The 17892-nt window shown below is 56.6% G+C and overlaps 2 protein-coding genes across 3 annotated transcripts in view; one reads left to right on the top strand and one right to left on the bottom strand.

The window, feature by feature from the left end:
• The window catches only part of UPF1 (UPF1 RNA helicase and ATPase), a 37153-nt gene extending 21581 nt beyond the window's left edge, over positions 1-15572 (top strand). Inside the window, exons 7-24 of one of the 2 annotated variants that reach the window (XM_030304930.1) lie at positions 329-446; positions 599-697; positions 1175-1283; positions 1453-1612; positions 1729-1847; positions 2308-2472; positions 2574-2688; positions 3182-3325; positions 3997-4210; positions 6936-7053; positions 7718-7874; positions 8533-8675; positions 9793-9967; positions 10502-10583; positions 11997-12158; positions 12294-12511; positions 12983-13105; positions 13692-15572. In XM_030304930.1, coding sequence (XP_030160790.1) covers positions 329-446; positions 599-697; positions 1175-1283; positions 1453-1612; positions 1729-1847; positions 2308-2472; positions 2574-2688; positions 3182-3325; positions 3997-4210; positions 6936-7053; positions 7718-7874; positions 8533-8675; positions 9793-9967; positions 10502-10583; positions 11997-12158; positions 12294-12511; positions 12983-13102 — 2418 coding nt within the window. In that variant the 3' untranslated portion in view covers positions 13103-13105; positions 13692-15572. The remainder of the gene's footprint in view (positions 1-328; positions 447-598; positions 698-1174; positions 1284-1452; positions 1613-1728; positions 1848-2307; positions 2473-2573; positions 2689-3181; positions 3326-3996; positions 4211-6935; positions 7054-7717; positions 7875-8532; positions 8676-9792; positions 9968-10501; positions 10584-11996; positions 12159-12293; positions 12512-12982; positions 13106-13691) is intronic. The other variant, XM_030304938.1, reaches the window with a different exon arrangement.
• A 340-nt stretch (positions 15573-15912) lies between these two features.
• Positions 15913-17729, bottom strand: GDF1 (growth differentiation factor 1). Its single transcript, XM_030304952.1, has 2 exons — positions 17405-17729; positions 15913-16742 (listed from the first exon to the last, which is right to left on the bottom strand). Exons 1-2 carry the CDS (start codon positions 17727-17729, stop codon positions 15958-15960), a joined length of 1110 nt encoding a protein of 369 aa, XP_030160812.1. The 3' UTR covers positions 15913-15957.
• Between the last annotated feature and the right edge of the window lie 163 nt (positions 17730-17892).

The following is a 17892-nucleotide window of genomic DNA, read 5'->3' on the forward strand; positions in this document are numbered from 1 at the left end:
TCCACGAAGAACACATAGGAAGTGGGAGCTTCGAGGATCAGCTGTCAGCCTCCTTCTCCCTCTGCAGTTCACAGAGAAGCCGCCTCCAAGAGCAGACATCGTGTGGGGGTCTCCTGGTCAACTTGAGTGGGTTCTGGGGGTCCTAATGGCTTCTCTTCTGGATATGCCCTTGTCGGTGTTTCAGGCTGTTGGGTGCTGCTCACTGTACCCCGACGTCATGGCTCGTAAGGTTGCCATAGGGCACACACCTGTGGAAACCCAGACACGAGGAGTCCAGGCCTGTGTCTGTGTCTCAGGCTAACAGGGGTCTTATCTTTCATGTGCTCAGACTCAAGATAACATCACGGTCAGGTGGGACCTGGGCCTTAACAAGAAGAGAATCGCCTACTTCACTTTGCCCAAGACTGACTCTGGTAATGAGGATTTAGTCATAATTTGGTTAAGAGGTGATTTTAAGTTTTAAAATATTTGTGACCATAAGTAGCATAAAATTCCTAGTTTCTCCCTTGTAAAGTGTCCCTTAATTTGTTTAAACTCTTCATGGTGGCAGCCTCGGCACATGTTGAAAACGCTAACTTTCTTGTCTTTTTTCTGGAAGACATGCGGCTCATGCAGGGAGATGAGATATGCCTGAGATACAAAGGGGATCTGGCACCCCTGTGGAAAGGGATCGGCCACGTCATCAAGGTCCCTGATAGTATCCTTTGAGTAAAGAAAGGCGAGCTTGTCCTGAGCGCCGCAGATGGAAGAAAGGGCGTCTTGGGCGGCCATGGCTGGAGGTGCCCCTTTGAGGGGAGTTTGCCGCTGAGCCCTTTCTTCAGTTGTACTGAGGGCGTGCGGTCTGTTTCACACCGGTCAAAGAGCGGCTTTGCCTGAGGCCAGGGTGCTCCCAGCTCTGCGCCCCGGGGCTCTGTGGAAGTTCCTTCAGAAGCCCAGCCGGGGTGGGGCCACTCCGTGCCTGCACTGCCCCAGTGCGCCCAGGGAGGGTGCGGGAGCTGGCTGTAGTGAGCCCAGACACGGCCACGGCGGCATCTGTCCGTGAGCGCCTGGGGCAGGCTGGCCTTCGCTGTTTGGCGCACAGGAGGGGGCTCTCTCCTCAGTAGCCTAATGAAAAGTCTCCTCGGAAAGGTAAACCCGGCTTTTGACAAAGGTGAAACTTAACTCAGTGGCACAGATTATGGCGATGAGATCGCCATTGAGCTTCGGAGCAGTGTGGGCGCCCCTGTGGAGGTGACTCACAACTTCCAGGTGGATTTCGTGTGGAAGTCAACCTCATTTGATAGGTATGTCCACCTTGCCCCCTGCGGGCGCACTTGCCACCTGCTGTGTAGTCAGTCACTTGCTGTTGGCGCAAGCACTGCCCTCAGCACCTGGATGATTCTCTGCATCCCAGAGGGCAAGACTTCACCCGTCTGGGTCGTGCGTGTTGCTGACCCTGAGCTTTCCTTCCAGGATGCAGAGCGCTTTGAAAACGTTTGCTGTGGATGAGACCTCCGTGTCAGGCTACATCTACCACAAACTGCTCGGCCACGAGGTGGAGGATGTGATCATCAAGTGCCAGCTGCCGAAACGCTTCACGGCACAGGGGCTCCCAGACCTCAACCACTCTCAGGTTCTCACTTTTTCAGGGGGGTGGAAGGGGCCTGGCCTGGCCGGCAGAGCCTGCTGGGTGGGTGGCCCTCCACTCGGCGGGGGCGGCTGCAGCCTAAAAACTGCTTGTATCTGAAGGTTTACGCTGTGAAGACTGTGCTGCAGAGACCACTGAGCCTGATTCAGGGGCCACCGGGCACGGGGAAGACCGTGACCTCTGCCACCATCGTCTACCACCTGGCTCGGCAGGGCAACGGGTAGGGCTCAGCACGGCCCGAGGTGGAAAGAGGGAGGCCTGTCTGCTAGGCTGCCTGGGGGCTATTTTTTATATTATTTGTACGAGGTCTGGCCTTTATGGTTGCTTTTAATAAGAAAGCCTGCTGCTCTGGTAAAGGCGGTGGATGGGTTGACGTATCCTGAGTTTTGTGCCTGTGTGCTTCGAGGGGCTTTGAAAGTCTTTACGGTGCAGACGGGAGGGTGAGGATGCGGGACCCAGCAGCATTGCTGCGCGAGAGAAGTGTAGAAACCAGGTGGATACGGGAAGCTCCACAGACTAGTTGGGTTTTATAGCTCCTTTAGCTTTGTTCACTCCTGGCGTTAGTCTTAGACTGCGAGCGGGTTCCACTACCTGTGATTCAGAACACCAGTGCTGGCAGTTAGCGTTTCCTGAATTTCCTCTGGGCGAGTCCTGAGACGTCTGTTCACGTTGTGTTGAAGGCCTGTGCTCGTCTGTGCTCCGAGTAACATAGCTGTGGATCAGCTGACTGAGAAGATCCACCAGACTGGGCTGAAAGTCGTGCGGCTCTGCGCGAAGAGCCGTGAGGCCATTGATTCCCCGGTGTCATTCCTGGCCTTGCACAACCAGATCAGGAACATGGATAGGTGGGTGTTGAGCCGCCTGCCTCGAGCGTGGTGCTTCTCCCGCGTGCGGGCCCTGGCAGCGCCTGCCTCCTGTGCCCGCTCACGTGTTGCTGTGCCTCCAGCATGCCGGAGCTACAGAAGCTGCAGCAGCTGAAGGACGAGACTGGGGAGCTGTCCTCTGCTGATGAGAAGCGGTACCGGGCCCTGAAGCGCACCGCCGAGCGGGAGCTGCTCATGGTGAGCTCTTACCTGTGGGGTGGTGTCATGTTCAGTTTGGCTGTGGGAACTGTTTGAGTTTGCCAAGCATAGGATGGCATCTCTAGGTCAGGTTTTTTGTTTTTGTTTTTTTTTTTTTTTGCTTTTGAGAAAGAACTTCCGTACCTCCCGTATTTACCTTCACTGTGGTGGTGCACCTTGGCCGGGAGGTGGGTCTGCAACACTCTCCTGCTCTTTTTTAACAAACTAAGGTTTCTCTGGCTCTGCATTGCCTCTCAGAGGCTGTCTTGAGGCACAGAACCATTTCTGTGCTGAGGGGTTATTCTGATGAAGTTCACCAACTTAGGATCTCAAAAGTTAGTGTCCCTGCAGCCTAGACCTAGAGATTGTTTGGGTGGGACAGCCTGTTGCCATAGGTGTCAGGGTTGGGGGTGGTCTGTGTCCTGTCCCTTCTGCCCTTTGGGGCCTGGCAACATTTACCATGCCCTGAGGCCTCGCCTGCTCTCATTTCCAGAATGCAGATGTCATCTGCTGCACGTGTGTGGGTGCAGGCGACCCGAGGCTCGCCAAGATGCAGTTCCGCTCCATCTTAATTGACGAGAGTACCCAGGCCACTGAACCAGAGTGCATGGTCCCTGTGGTTCTTGGCGCCAAGCAGGTGGGCCATGTCACGTGTTCGCTGTAGTCCTGTTTGAAAACCAGTGGGTATTCTCTTGTTCGGTTTCATGTAAATTTCAGTGCTGGAGGTTTATTTTTGGTAATGTTCTGTAATGCCATGTGATGTCCTGGCAGAGCAGAGGGACGCATGGAGGGTCCACTGAGGGGTTCTTGGAAAGATGGGTGACACAGAGAGCTCTTTGGGTCCAAGTGCATGTCTGTGTGTCTCATATACAGGTCTCCCCCACCGTCCAAGAGTAAAGAATTCCCTTGAAGCCTCTCATAAGCCAAAATGGGATAAAGTGAAGAACATCCCTGCTTTCCAAAAACTCGCATTACACCATTCTGCTTTTACAAAAGGCCTGTGTTAGTTCCTGTTTTTGACAACCAAAATAAATTGGCAGAGGATTTGTGCTTTTACGGAAAAAGCCATTACCATACTAATGTGGTCTTTTGTGAAAGAGAGGTGGCATAACACGAACCTTTTTGGGAAAGCCTGGATACCTGTATGTGGCGGCAGGTTTTCTGGCGCCTGGTCAGATGGTACTGCTTGAATTCGCGCAGCTGGGTGGTTGTGTCTCAGGGCCCCTCGGGGCCCCTTAGTACCCCGTGAGTGGGCGTCTAGGCGGTTTCGTACTTGAGCTCCTCACCTGTGTGGGCTTCTCGCCACAGCTCATCCTCGTGGGCGACCACTGCCAGCTGGGCCCTGTGGTGATGTGCAAGAAGGCCGCCAAGGCTGGACTGTCCCAGTCGCTCTTCGAGCGCCTCGTGGTGCTGGGCATCCGTCCCATCCGCCTCCAGGTCCAGTATCGGATGCACCCAGCGCTCAGTGCCTTCCCGTCCAACATCTTCTACGAGGGCTCTCTTCAGAACGGCGTCACCGCAGGTAGTGCTCAGCCCACAGTGGGGCCTGGGGTGACGAAACTTGTTGTCACTGCCTACCCGGCCTTATGTGCTGATCGCTTGTGGGTAGGGGGCACCTCAGAGAGGCACAGTGGTCAGAGGGACAGGATGTCGTCCACTCTGGAGTATGGGGTGTCCTTGGGGTGTGGGCGAGGGGAGCTCATGTCCTTGCAGAATGCAGTCACTGTCTGAGAGTTCACACCCGGGGGCTTATCACACAGCAGGCAGAACAGGAGATGGCAGAGCTGACGGCCCCTCTAACTCCTTGCCCTGTTGAGGTTCTCAAAGCCCAGGCCCCGGGAGCTCACGGCACTGAAGTCCGAACTACTCTCATAGTAACACTGAGGCGTCATGTGCCCTTCTACCGTGCTGACACTGGTGCTGAGGGTGCAGGAGCAACCCTGGAGGGCTGGCTGGTGCCTCAGCGTGAGTGGGGACAGTGCTGCCAGCCAGCCTGTGGCTTCAAGGAAAACAGATGACAGTATTTACCACCAGTGATAAAACCTGAGAGTTCAAATGAAAATCAGAGTTTTGGAAATCTCCTGTCCCTGTCCTGAGCTGACCAAGTCTTCTCAATGCTGAGAAGCTTTTCTGATGAGATCTGTGGTGGTGACAAATGTCTGTGGAGACTGTAAATCTTTTAGGAGCTCTGCTCGACTTGGTGAGCAAGTACTTCCCATTTGACAGCCAGCAGGGGTGTTACAAAGTCAAAGGCCATCCTGAGGGCACGGCAGAGGAGAAAGGCTCTCTTGTCACCATTCTGCAGGGTAACCTCCTGTCCAGCTTTGGTGTGGAATCTTGCAGAACTCCGCAGTTGTGGAGAAAGTTCTGAGACACTCTTCCCTTTCCCAGCTGCATGCATCTGTGAGGCCTGATCGCCCTACTGCAAGGGCTCACGGGAGACTGAGTACAGAAGCAGAGTCAGCTAAATTGTGAACTGAGTAGCAAAACCTCAGAGATAATATTAGCAGGACATACTACTTTTCGTTAAAAATATTTTTGCTAATGTGTTTAAAGGAATTTGTATTTTATATTTCTAGGTTTCAAAATACAGTAAATGTCAGTAGATACAACCCATGGAATTGGGAGCTGTTTGCATTCCTCACCTTTTCAGGATGTAAATGGGCCCTGAGACTGGCGTTCTTAATGTCTGGTTAATGCCGCAGCCTGCCATGTCGGCCTTGTCTGGCCTGCTGTGTGGGTGAGGTGGAGGCTGAAAGCGCACGCCTGACCAGGGCCGTGCAGCCACTGCACAGTACAGCCCTGGGAGTTGATGGTGCTGTTATTACTACCATCACCGTGAGACTTAGAACATCACTGGTCCATTGGGTGGTGGGGCTAGGAAAGGCCAGGCCAAATGGAGCTTGTTTGCAATTTGACAGTAGCTGGGAGAGCCATCACTTAGCTCTCATTCAGACCCTTGCCAGCCCTGCTCTGCCTCCTTCCGTGGCATTGGCTTTGTGGGGGAGTGGGAGTGGGAGTGGTGGTTCCCTGCTGTGTCCTCTGTTCCCAGCACGCAGTCAGCACCCAGTAAAGTTCATGATTTTAACTTCTTCATTGAAGTGTAAAGAAGTGCCCAGATCCTAAGTGCCTAGCTTAGCGAGTTTCCACTGAGTGAACACTCTTGTGTGATTAGCTTCTGAACCCAAAACACAACCTGACCATCTTCCAGGAGCCCCGTTGGGCCCTGAGGTGATCCCTGTCCAGGGCAGTGCTGGCACCAGCCCAGACCCATTCTTGGAGTGGCCTGACGTCAGCTGCGGCAGGAGCATTTGCACTAAGATTGGCAGGCGCTATGGAGCGGCCCCTGCCCCCACCACCCTCGGTGGTTAAATGTTTGCCAGCAGCCCCTGGGCTAATGAGCCACCAAGCTAGCCAGTTGGCTCCTGCCCTTGCTAGAATGATAAAGATGGATGTGGTCTCTTTCTCAGCTTGACACAAAGGGGGTCATTGATCTTAGGCTGTTTGGATGCAAAAGTAACATTTTTCTCATGCTGATCTGTTGACTAGATGCAGCTCCAAAGTTCCCAAAGGGATGGGTGGGGTATATGAATGGACAAGCCAGTTTTTAAGATTAAAAGGAAATGTTTAGGACCCAGAATGGCCAAGGTGAACGTGAAGATTACAGTGAAGGCGCTGGCTTACACTATCAGATGTCACAAGCTACTACAGAACTGCAGTTGCCAGGATACTGTGGACATAGCGCCCAAGGCAGAGTCCGGAGGCAGACTCACCCATCATAGACCTTGGTCTGTGACGGGATGAGGTGGACTCGACCGTGTCATCCACAGAGGCCCATTGTAGGGGCTTATGAATCCTTTAAGGCACTGCAGTGAAGCTTCCAGATGAAAATAATATTTCTGTGGCCCTGAAGTAGGCAGAGGTTTCTTAAACAGGCCCCAGAAAGCACCAACCAGTGAGATCTGTTCAGTGGGTAAGCTGGCTTTGTGCATCAGGCAGCTGGGTGTTGGTACGCATGGCTTTGCTGCATCCTGGGTGTTTGGGGGCAGTGGACCCGACCCACTCTGATGGCCTCCCCAGGGTCCCACGGACCAGGAGCTCCTGCCCGGGGCTGCTGCTTCCTGCTCCATCATGTACCTCTGACTGTGCTGTCACAGTCTCTGCGTTGCTCCATTTGTGCTCAGTCCAGATTGGCTGTGGCTTTTTTCTCTAATGTGAAGTGTTGCCTCTTCCCTCCCTGGTGGCAGCGGATCGAGTGAAGAAGGGGTTTGACTTCCAGTGGCCCCAGCCTGATAAGCCAATGTTCTTCTACGTGACCCAGGGCCAAGAGGAGATCGCCAGCTCAGGCACCTCCTACCTTAACAGGTAAGCAGACTCAGCTGTGGCGTTTACAAGCTTCGTTAGTAGCTTGGCACGTGGCCACTCACCACTTGCTAATGTGTTCATTTCTTAACACAGTGCTAAAACTTGCCCTTGCCCTCCTTGTCCTCCTTCTGTTTGGACACCTACACCAACATCTTACTTCCATCTTGCACTTTCAGTATGTATTTTTTCTATTGAGCAGATCTTCCTTTCTTTCTTTTAAAGAATTGTATAATTTTATTTTTTATCATCTCTCGGCCTTTTGGCTAAGATCAAGTGTAATTTCATTTTTTAACATCTGTTTATTTTGAAAGAGAGTGTGCACAAACAGGGGAGGGGCAGAGAGAGAGGAGAGAAAGAATCCCAAGCAGGCTCTGCACTTTTCACGCAGAGCCCTACAAGGGGCTCGATCCCACAAACTGAGATCATGACCTGGGCGGAAATCAAGAGTCGGGTGCTTGACCGAGCCACCCAGGCACCCCTGTTGAGCAAATATTTCTAAGCCCACGTGTAGCCTTTTCTCTCCCCTTGTGACTCCCTTGGTAAATGATGTGCACCGGACAGGGCCTTCACAGGGCCACCCTGGAGGTGGGACTTGTCCCCATACCTCCCACAGCCTCAGGAGCCCACCGGTACAGCCCAGGAACTGAAAGGCTAATTTTCGTAGGACGGAAGCTGCAAACGTGGAGAAGATCACCACGAAGCTGCTAAAGGCGGGTGCCAAGCCTGACCAGATCGGCATCATCACGCCCTATGAGGGCCAGCGCTCCTACCTGGTGCAGTACATGCAGTTCAGCGGCTCCTTGCACACCAAGCTCTACCAGGTGCACACTTGATCGGGCCTGTTGGGTCCCCACATAGGAGCTGACCTTGACCGGATCTCCTGGCCCGGGAGTGTGAACTGGCGTAGTTTTGTGAAGGCGCCAGGTTCCCTCAGGTTATTCTCAGGATAGTTTTCAGAGCAAAACTTAAAATAATCCCAGGTTGAACACTATAGTGTAGTTGTTAGCATTAGCCTTACAGTGGATATTACATAGTCGTGAAAACGCTGTTCGCTGTTGTGTCAGCTCCTGGATAAAACCTCCAGAATACAGGACAAGATAATTATTTCTCTGTGTGGAAGTGAACTAAAATGCAAAGTAAGACCAGCGGTCTCTCTTCTGTTAACTTGGGTACAGTCTAACGTTTTTTGTGATAGGCATGTATGCTTTTATTGTTGGGAAACAAATTGCCAAGGTTAAAAAGACAACCAGAACACAGGAAGGCTAGGAGAGTGGGGCTGGGGACTGGGAAGGCCCAGTGGGAGCAGGCGTAGCCAAAGGGGCCCCCTCCTCGCTCCCCAGAGGTGCACTGAGCAGGGGGCTCTGCAGGCTTTGGGTCCCAGGCTTACTGGTGGGATGGGACGGTGCGTCTCAACACAGTTCACACAGTCTGAGGGTCCTTGAAGGCAGCCAACTGACTATGACCATGTGTCCCTTGTAGGAGGTGGAGATTGCCAGTGTGGATGCGTTCCAGGGACGAGAGAAGGACTTCATCATTCTTTCCTGTGTGCGAGCCAACGAGCACCAAGGCATTGGGTTTTTAAACGACCCCAGGCGGCTTAATGTGGCTCTGACCAGAGCAAGGTATGGAGGACTAAGTCCCCTTGGACCTTGCCAGTGGTCGCGTGCCTCGTTCCTGCCATGGGAGTTCTTCAGAGGGACTTTTCCCTTGGAATCTGGAGCTGGGAGGGTCCACCCGAGAGCTGATCCTTGCCTGGTCGTCCTCTTCCTGTGATTAGTCCTCGCATCACACCCTTACAGGGCGGGGTGGGACTTCAGCAGCCCAAGGTCAGAGCACTCACAAGCAGCAATCTAGAAAGAATGCCTCCCTGCAAGACACTTTTGTTTATTGTCCTGTTGGGTTTCTGTGGCCTCAGTTTTGTGGGACGTGTCATCTCGGCCCTTTTGACCTAAGATCAAAACGCAGTAGCATGGGTTGTGTCCCTGTAGAGACTTTTAATCCATGAAATCTAATCTTTTGGTCCTGGAGTATAACCTTTTTTGAAACAATGATGATAGCAGAGGGCACCCAGAGAATTAGGTGGCCTCCTGTGTCACCCTTGAGTAAAACCAGACCATAGCTGCCCTCATACATTGGTTCCTTCCCCTGTCAGGGTATCTTGGTTTTTGTCTGTTACCCCCCCCCCCTTCTAAGGTGCTCTCGTTTGGTGGCCAACAGTGGGGGTCCAAGTTCAACTTGGGGGTCTTGACACGGCTAGGTGAGGGTGAGCATCTGCCAGAATTGAGTTCCATGCCCCAGCTTGTCAGGGTTCCTGAGGCCACAGAGCCTGCTGAGACTGCTGGTAACTTCCCAGGAGGCCGACTCGTGGCTGCAGAGAGACTCGTCTGTGAACTCATCTGCTCATTGTTGTGTTTTGACATCTGGATTCCTTAGAAACTGCCTGCAGATCTGTCCAGTGCACTGTTGGCAGCTTGCAGGGTGGGCTCCATTGCCAGGTCACCATGACCAGCAACCTACCTGTCCATCCCCAGGCCTCACGTTGGGCACTGTCACAGGCAGGCCAGGCGTCTGGGGAGGGATTTAGTGGGTGGGATGAGAGGAGAGCGGCCTGGGCTTGGGCTCCTCTCACCTTGGATGTGGATTTTGAGTTTGTTCAGTCTCTCCTCACACTGTTCTTCGTGGTGTTCTGCTCACCGTGCAGAACCCTAAACACCGCGTTCTTGCGCCCACACCTTGCAGGTATGGGGTCATTATCGTGGGCAACCCAAAGGCCTTGTCCAAGCAGCCACTCTGGAACCACCTGCTGAACTACTACAAGGAGCAGAAGGTGCTGGTGGAGGGGCCCTTGAACAACCTTCGGGAGAGCCTCATGCAGTTCAGCAAGCCCAGGAAGCTGGTCAACACCATCAACCCGGTGAGCACTGGCTGTGGGTGGCCAGAAAGGTGTGGAGGAAGACTGTGCCAAGAACCCCCTTCTCCCTAGGCCGGTGTCCTGGCACATGGTAATGGGCAGTGGCAGGTATGACCTGTAGTAGGTGTGAGCCGAGGGCGAACACACGTGTGTGTGTGTGCTGGAGTGATCACGCTGGCCTTTGCCCCAGAGCTCTCCCGGCCCAGGTCTCACAAGCATTCTTAGGCCTTTTTGGACATGGCCTTTAGGGATGCAAAGTCATGGGTGGCGCCTAGGAGTTGAACACAGGCAGTTAGGAAACCTTGTGAAGCCGGGGTGCTCTGGGGGGACTTAGAAGCGGTGATGCTGCTTGATGTGAAGCCTGGAGACAAACATTCAGCACCAAAGGCCAGGTCTGTGGAGGAGGGGTGGGCAAGGCCCAGCAAGCCTCAGCGTTGGCCTAGTCATGGACTGGAAGGTGGCCAAGCCATCACATCTTTAGAAAGTTCTTCCTTGTGTCAAGGTGATAAATTCCTCACCTATCTAAACCCTTTGCAGGGAGCTCGCTTCATGACAACAGCAATGTATGATGCTCGGGAGGCCATTATCCCAGGATCAGTCTATGATCGGAGCAGCCAGGGTGAGTCTGCTCTGTGGGGGGGACCACACTGCCCTGTGGATGTTGATCATTCCCACGCCTGCACCTTTTGGCTCGGTCACTCCTGGGGTGATCTCCCAAACCTCAGTCCACAGAAACCTGCCTGATGAAGAGAGTTCCTCCTTGCTTTCCCTTGCCTGAAATCAAAGAATTGGTCTTTGTCAGTTTCTAAATACAAAATGTTTTTTAAATACCATAGCTCTGCCTTGTCGAGGTCTCCAGGCAAACACTGTAGCGCTGCCCGTTTGCTCCCGTGCCGCAGGCCGCAGCGCTCCCCACCCACCCGGCCGTTTGCTCACCTTCTCAGCAGGAGGGGCACTCCTGCAGCGCCTCCAGGCCCCCCACGGTCTTGGTTCTGGTTTCACTGCCTTCCCCAAGTTTCTGCTTGTTTTCTCAGACTGCTCTCCTGTGTGGGGTCTCTGTGTCCTAAGGCTGAGCCTTAACTCTTGCTGCATGGAGTACCTCCTCTTGCTGGAGCCAGTGTCTAGATCGTTCCCATTCATTCCCCAGGTCCCTGCTTCCTGGGACGCTTCCCTGCACCAGTCTCTACAGAAGGTGACAGCCTCGCCCAGGTGCTTGGGGCCACATGCCCGCATTTTACATTGAGCCTCGTCCCCTCATGTACTCACTGGCCATCCTGGGGCCAGGTATGCCCTAGCAGCTGGTCTTGTGTGAAGTGGGCGAGCCCCCTTTCCTCGCTTGCCTGTTACTCTGCTTGCTGGGTTCAGGTGACAAATCTCATTGGCACATCCAGTGAGTTGTCGTGTAGTTGAGGGTACTCTGGGCCCATCCTTCGTCCTTGAGCGCACTGTGGGCCCAGCTGAGGCTCTCGACCCTTGGGGGCAGACCAGAAGGGCACACTCTCGTGCCTCAGCAGCTCACTTTGGCTCCCCAGCCCCTAGGGCAGCTCTGTGCAGATTGGGACATCCCTAGCCTTGGGGGTACCGGTGGGCCTTTGCCTTCGTAGGATCCACTAGTCTGTCAGCTCAGGTGTTTTCTTGTTTTCGGTGGAGTGGTGGAGACGGGGGTGCGTGTAATACGAATAAAAAGTTTGCCCTACAAAGGACTCTCTTTTTTTCCCCCCAGTTGGAAATGAAGTGTAGTTTGGATGCTTGTAGGCCATTGATTCTCCAAATCCCGTGAGAGAAAAGCTTGTTCCCAGGAGCCAGCCCCAGGGAGGCTATCCCCAGGGAGGCTATCGAGAGTGGGGGTTGAGTTGTGAGATTCTGTATCAGGTGGCCTCGTTACAGGACTGCACGAAGAAACGCTGTGGCAGTCAGAGCAGTGACAGGACAAGACGGACATTCCGACCATTCCGACTGCCATTTGGGGGCCAGGCAATAGGCTCTTTTGGATATGGCAAGTGACACCTGCTGTCTACCTTGTGTCTTGCAGGCCGGCCCTCAAACATGTACTTCCAGACCCACGACCAGATTGGCATGATCAGTGCGGGACCCAGCCACGTGGCTGCCATGAACATTCCCATCCCTTTCAACCTGGTCATGCCGCCCATGCCACCACCAGGGTATTTTGGACAAGCCAACGGGCCAGCCGCAGGTGAGCGCGCCAGGCAGCAGCACCGAGGACAAAGCGCATTGGTGTCGGAGTTTGTTCACATCTGGGCTTTGAGCGGTTGGGCCGGTCTGTCAGGTGCAGACGTCCTTCAAGGAACCCTGGACTGCTGTCTTTCAGGCCGGGGTACCCCAAAAGGCAAGACTGGTCGTGGGGGGCGCCAGAAGAACCGCTTTGGGCTCCCTGGACCCAGCCAGACGAATCTCCCCAACAGCCAGGCCAGCCAGGATGTGGCATCACAGCCCTTCTCCCAGGGCGCCCTGACACAGGGCTACATCTCCATGAGCCAGCCCTCCCAGATGAGCCAGCCCGGCCTCTCCCAGCCCGAGCTGTCCCAGGTGAGCCAGCAGCAGAGAAGTCAGGACAGTCGGAAGGAGCCCTCCCCATGTGCAGACCTCACACGCTCCCCCCAGGCGGCCTGAGCACGCCTCTCAGAAGGATGGCCGCCTACGTATCCTACCCTTGGCAGGGGGTACTGTGGGGTCTGGAACATTACCTCTCCGATCTTGTCTTAAGCGGTGGTCTGGGTTACCTGTGTTCTGTGAAAAGGTAACCAGTGTGGGTCCTGTGCTGCTTAGGCTTCAGAAGCGAGTTGCCCAGATCCTTCTCTGGGGCTGGTGAGGAGTTGCCCAGATCCTTCTCTGGGGCTGGTGAGGAGTTGCCCAGATCCTTCTCTGGGGCTGGTGAGGAGTTGCCCAGATCCTTCTCTGGGGCTGGTGAGGGGCTAGACATGGAGCAGGTTCTTGAGGCTGCAAGGATTTTAGCACATCCTCTGCTCGGGTGCTTATTTCCCCAACTTTGTTTTTCAGGACAGTTACCTTGGTGATGAGTTTAAGTCACAGATTGATGTGGCGCTGTCGCAAGACTCCACGTACCAAGGGGAGCGGGCGTACCAGCACGGCGGAGTGACAGGGCTGTCCCAGTACTAGAAGGCAAGCTGATCCCTGCAGGAGGTCGTCACCAGTAACTGGATTTGATGGGAGATTTGGGAAATGTGTGGGAGGGCTCTCAAGACCCCAGAGGCCAGCTTGTCCTTTGAACTGTCATTTTCACTCCCTGTACATCTGCTCATGGCAGTGGGAGGATGGGAGCTTCATACACACCTCTCTGCATCATAATCCCTCCTGAGAGAGTCCTCGAACTCAGCGAGGAAGGGCTGGATGTGGGAGTCCTGGCGGAGGGGTACCTCTGCAGGAGGGCCTTCCAGGTTCCTTGAAAGCCCTGTCATATGGTTCCCCTGACTGTGGCGTGACCAGAGCTGGGCGAGCATGGGCCTGGTCCCCTATCCGTGCGTGTGCTGGGGAGGTGGGGTGCTGGTGCCGCTGACAGAGGAGGCCCCTTAAACTCTCGGCTTCCTTCTCTCTGGGTGGGGAGTCACTAGCCTGGGCACCCAGCTTCTGAGGTTCCATTTCACGGGTGCAAAGGGAAGTGGGGGGAAGAGCCCCGCACCTTCTAGCTGCCCAGCTGTGTGGGGCTCTGCCTTCTCTCATGGCCCCTTGCCTTCCTCCCTCCCCACAGGTGGCAGCGGAAGAGCTAAGCTATGTGGCTTAGTCCATCAGCATCTTATTCTGGGTAATAAAAAATAAAAATAAATGGATACCTGTTTTCCACTGCTAAAACTGAAGCACCACTGTGAGCAACAGGAGAGGGAGAGGAGCACCCGAGGGAGAGAGGAGCCCGAGACAGAGCGAGCGCCCACTGCTGGCCCGCGGCGGCGAGGAGAAGGAGAAGGGAGAGCGGGAGGCGGGCGGCCACGGAGGACCGCCCGCCAGCGAGCCCTGCCAGCCCCGCTCGCCAAGGAGGCCCAGCGCTCGCCGCGTCCACACCTGGGTCTGCGACCAGGGCGGAGGGAGGAAGACCCTCATCTCAGAGTAGCCCTTTCCTCTGTTCTTTTCTTTCTGTTTCTGTTTTATTGAAAGGGGACTACGTTTTAGCAGGAAAAACTTCGCATTTCTGTGCCGAGCAGGCTCCTTGCCGGGGCAGCCATGCCGGCAGAGCCCCGAGGAGGTGTGGGTTCTGTCCACACCAGCTCTGAAACTGCCCTGGTCACGCTGCCTGTGTTCTAAGAGGGTTTCATTTAAAGAAAACACGGTGTTTTGGGTTTTTCTGTTTGTTTTTTAAAGATTCTTTCAAAGGAGTACTGAAAAACATACTTTCCTGAGTTTGTCTCTCAAATCTTAGTGGTGGACCTGGAAGATGTGAGAAGCTTCCAGGAACGAAGTTTAAACAAGCCAACACATCTCAAGATTAGGATCAACACCTGTGACGGGATCGCGAGGAGGATTTTTGTTTTCAGTTTTAGCTTCCAGCGGCTTCTCCCTGCACGTCAGGGCGGTGAGAGAGCACCGTCTCGTCCCGGGCCAGGCAGCCCCAGTCTCCGCTGGACTCTGAGAAGCAAAGTGCTTCCTACACGCGGTGGACTTGTGCCCCAGCCACCCACCCTGGGAGGAGCCTTGGGCAGGACTGGCTGTGAGGCCAGAGGGTGGGGAGGTGGCTATTCTCTGGCCAGTGGCTTCTTCCCTAGGGTCCTTCCTGAGGATTTGATGGAAGACAGCAGCAGCCAAGAGGACCCATCCCCAGGGAGGCACCCACGGTCCCCGTGGCTGGTTAGACACGCTGAGTGCCCCACTCACCTTGTTTTCTACCCCACCCTCCGAGTTGGGAGCCCCTCTACCTGTGGGCACAGGTGTGATAGGGTGGAGTGATTTCTGCTTTTTGGGGGGGAAAGGAGCATGTATCAGAAATAGGTTGGTTCTGTGCCGAAGGGGCTTGGGCCACAACACAAGAAGTTACTGTAGCTGGGAGAGCCACCCCCAGCTCCTTGCGCACCACGGTGGGGTAGTACTGTCTCCCTGGCAACCACCAATTTGGGGACCATTCCCTGCCTATCCAGGCCCTGGTGACCCTGCCCCCCCCCCCCCCCAGCTTCCCCGTCCCTGTGAGGCGAACACTGGCCCTGATCTCAAAGCCTCCAGATTCCAGCTTGTACGTGGGAGACGGGGACACACAGGCCACCTTCCTTCTGGCAAGGCCTCTTATTTATTACCATTGCTGTAGGGCTTTCGGTTTCCCCCTTCTTTTGATAGGCCACATAGAGGCATAGAGTTTGGATAGGTTTCCGCTATGACCCCTTGTGCGACACACCCCGTGGGCAACACCTGTGCCCACCCACCCGCCCACCCACCCGCCCACCCACCCACCCACCTACCTGCCCTGTTCTGTTCCCTTGGAATGCCTTGCCTCTGCTTTGTGCTGTTTGCTTTGTTCTTCACCTTCATAGCAGCAGTTAATTCTGAGTTTTCCAAATCAAGGAGCATATGTACCAAGGCAATGTAACTTTTGATTTCTGGTCAATTTGTTTTAAGCTCTATTGTCACCAATAAAATCTTAATTAACAGCTCTTGTGTACACACCGGGACAGATCAACTGCAGGGAGACGGCAGAGCACTTGGTCTGGGGACCTGGCTGGTTGGGAGCCTTGGGGTCACCTGGATGGCAAAGCTGAGAATGGCCCGATGTGCACAGCAGGGACTAGGGGGTGACCTCGGTGCAGTGGGCAGTTCCCAGGCTCTTAGGCATGTTAGATGTCAGGCCACCTAGAGATGGGGTTCTAGGAACCCAGTTCTAGGAGGGCTGGGCAGGTAGCATCACTGTGGGACACTCCCAAGCCCTGGCAGTGGGTGGTGATGGATGTGGCTGCTTCCTTTCCCGCCCTCAGGTGACCAGACCGGAGACAGGGAAGCGGACCACGCAGTGTTTATTGTTGGGCCCCTGCCTGGCTCCGTCAGCGACAGCCACACTCATCCACCACCATGTCCTCGTAGTGCCGCAGTACCACATTGTCGCTGTTGTCAAAGAAGAGCACAGAGATGGGCGACAGACGCGCAGGCACGCAGCAGGGCAGACCGGCGGCACCGGGGGCGGCCGCGTGCATGAGCGCGCGCAGCACGGCGTGGTTGAGCGGGGGCGTCCCCCCGGGTCCGGACAGCGCTGCGGGCAGCGAGCACTGGCCCTGGCAGTAGTTGGCCAGGAAGCCGCGCGGCGCAATGACCCATCGGTGCCAGCCCACCTCGCGGAAGCTCACGTAGAGCCGCCTCGTGCGACACGCGCCTCCAGGGCTGCCGCCCACTGAGGGCTCGGCTTCGCGCCGCGGCCGGGCCAGTGGGTGGCACAGGCGCGGGTCAAGCGTCACCAGCAGCAGCGAGGCCTCGGCCAGGTGCGCGCAGGCGGCGGGGGCCCGGGGGCGCAGCGCCAGCGCCAGGCGGAGGCTGCGAGGCGCCGAGGCATTGTGGGCCCAGGCGGCGCCCAGCAGCTCGGCGCGCACCGGGACCGTCAGGGTGGGCACCACCTGGCGGAGCAGCACGGGCCCAGCGACCGCGCCTTCGGCCGCCTGAGTCACGCTCAGCTCCCAGCCGGCCGGCTCCTCCGCGGCCGCCGCCGCAAAGCGCATCTCCAGGCGGGCCCTGCTCGGACGCTCGGCAGGTTCCACGGCTGACAAATCGAAGACGACGGTCCACTCAGGGCACTGCCCCGAAGCCCAGGCGGGCTCCGGGGGCCGGGTGGGCGCACCTGGGATGGCAGGGAGAGAGCTCGGCTCGCGCTGCACCCCAGCGCCCTGCCCTGCCTGCCCTCAGGGGGTCTGGGGGGGGGGGGGCGGTGTCTCTGCGGGTGGGGGAAAGGTGAGCGCCTGGGGAAGAGGGGCGCCAAACTGCCTTCTAAAGGCGGTGTCAAATGGTGTGAAGTGGCGCGGGGGCGGGGGGGGGTGGCGATGGAGTGGGGGCAGGGCATCGTTTGCAAGGAAGAAGTCCTGCCCAGCGCAGGGCAGCCTGCCCGCCAACCCCAAGCAGGGGAAGAGACGAACGGATGCCTGGGGGCTCGTGGGGAAGCGATGCTGGAGAGGTGGGATCTCCGGGAAAGGCATCAAATGGTGTGAAGCAGCGGGGGTGGGGGGGGGGTGGGGGAGGTGGGGGCAGGGCTTCGGCTGCAAGCTGGGGGCCTTGCCGGGTGCAAGGGAGCCTGGCCTTGGGACAACTCCAACCGGTGCCCGCAGGTGTCCACGGGGGAAGAGCGGATGGAGTGAGGAGGCCCAGATTGCTCGTGGGCTGGACCGGACGAGTGGGGACACTCGGCGGTGCTCTGGCCTCCCCCACGCGGCGCTGGAGGCTCGTGGCAGGGCGCACAGAGGAGTCTCGGCCTCCCGGACACACGCCCCCAACGCAGGCCCCACTTACCGCGGTCCGAGATGTGGCGCACGATGTTTCCGGCGACCCCCAGTTCCTCCATGTGGCACGGTCTCAGGGTGGTTCCCTGGGGCGTCCGCCGAGGGCCCACCCTGGCCTCCTGGGGGTCCCGGTGGCGGAAGAGGCGCCACATGACGGGGGGTACGGGCCGGGGCGTGGGTGCGCCCCGGTGCGCGTCAGGCAGCCCGAGAGCCTGGAGCAGGGTGGCGGCGGGGCCCGGCGGCGCTGGGGCGCGGGCTAGGGGCGGCGAGGGCAGCATCAGGGCCAGGAGGAGGAAAAGGACGCGGCGGCCAGGACGGCGGCACGGCGATGGCATCTTCCTCGCTGGCGGCGGCCGGACGAATGCTCAGGGGCCTCCTGACTCCCCCGACCGGCAGGCTGGGGGGGGCGGGGCCGAGGTCCCTGGAGGGGCCAGGACAGACGTCTGGGGCTGGGCGGGGTCAGGGTCCCGGGGGACGTGGCCGCGGTTCTGAAGCCCG

This window comes from Lynx canadensis, chromosome A2 (genome assembly GCF_007474595.2).
Source record: "Lynx canadensis isolate LIC74 chromosome A2, mLynCan4.pri.v2, whole genome shotgun sequence".
NCBI classification, from domain to species: Eukaryota; Metazoa; Chordata; class Mammalia; order Carnivora; family Felidae; genus Lynx; species Lynx canadensis.

Coding starts and splice junctions, on each gene's coding strand:
- GDF1 (XM_030304952.1), bottom strand. CDS start 17,729: ATGCCATCGCCGTGCCGCCGTCCTGGCCGCCGCGTCCTTTTCCTCCTC. Junction 16,743..17,404: donor GCGCCACATCTCGGACCGCG/GTAAGTGGGGCC, acceptor CTGCCATCCCAG/GTGCGCCCACCCGGCCCCCG.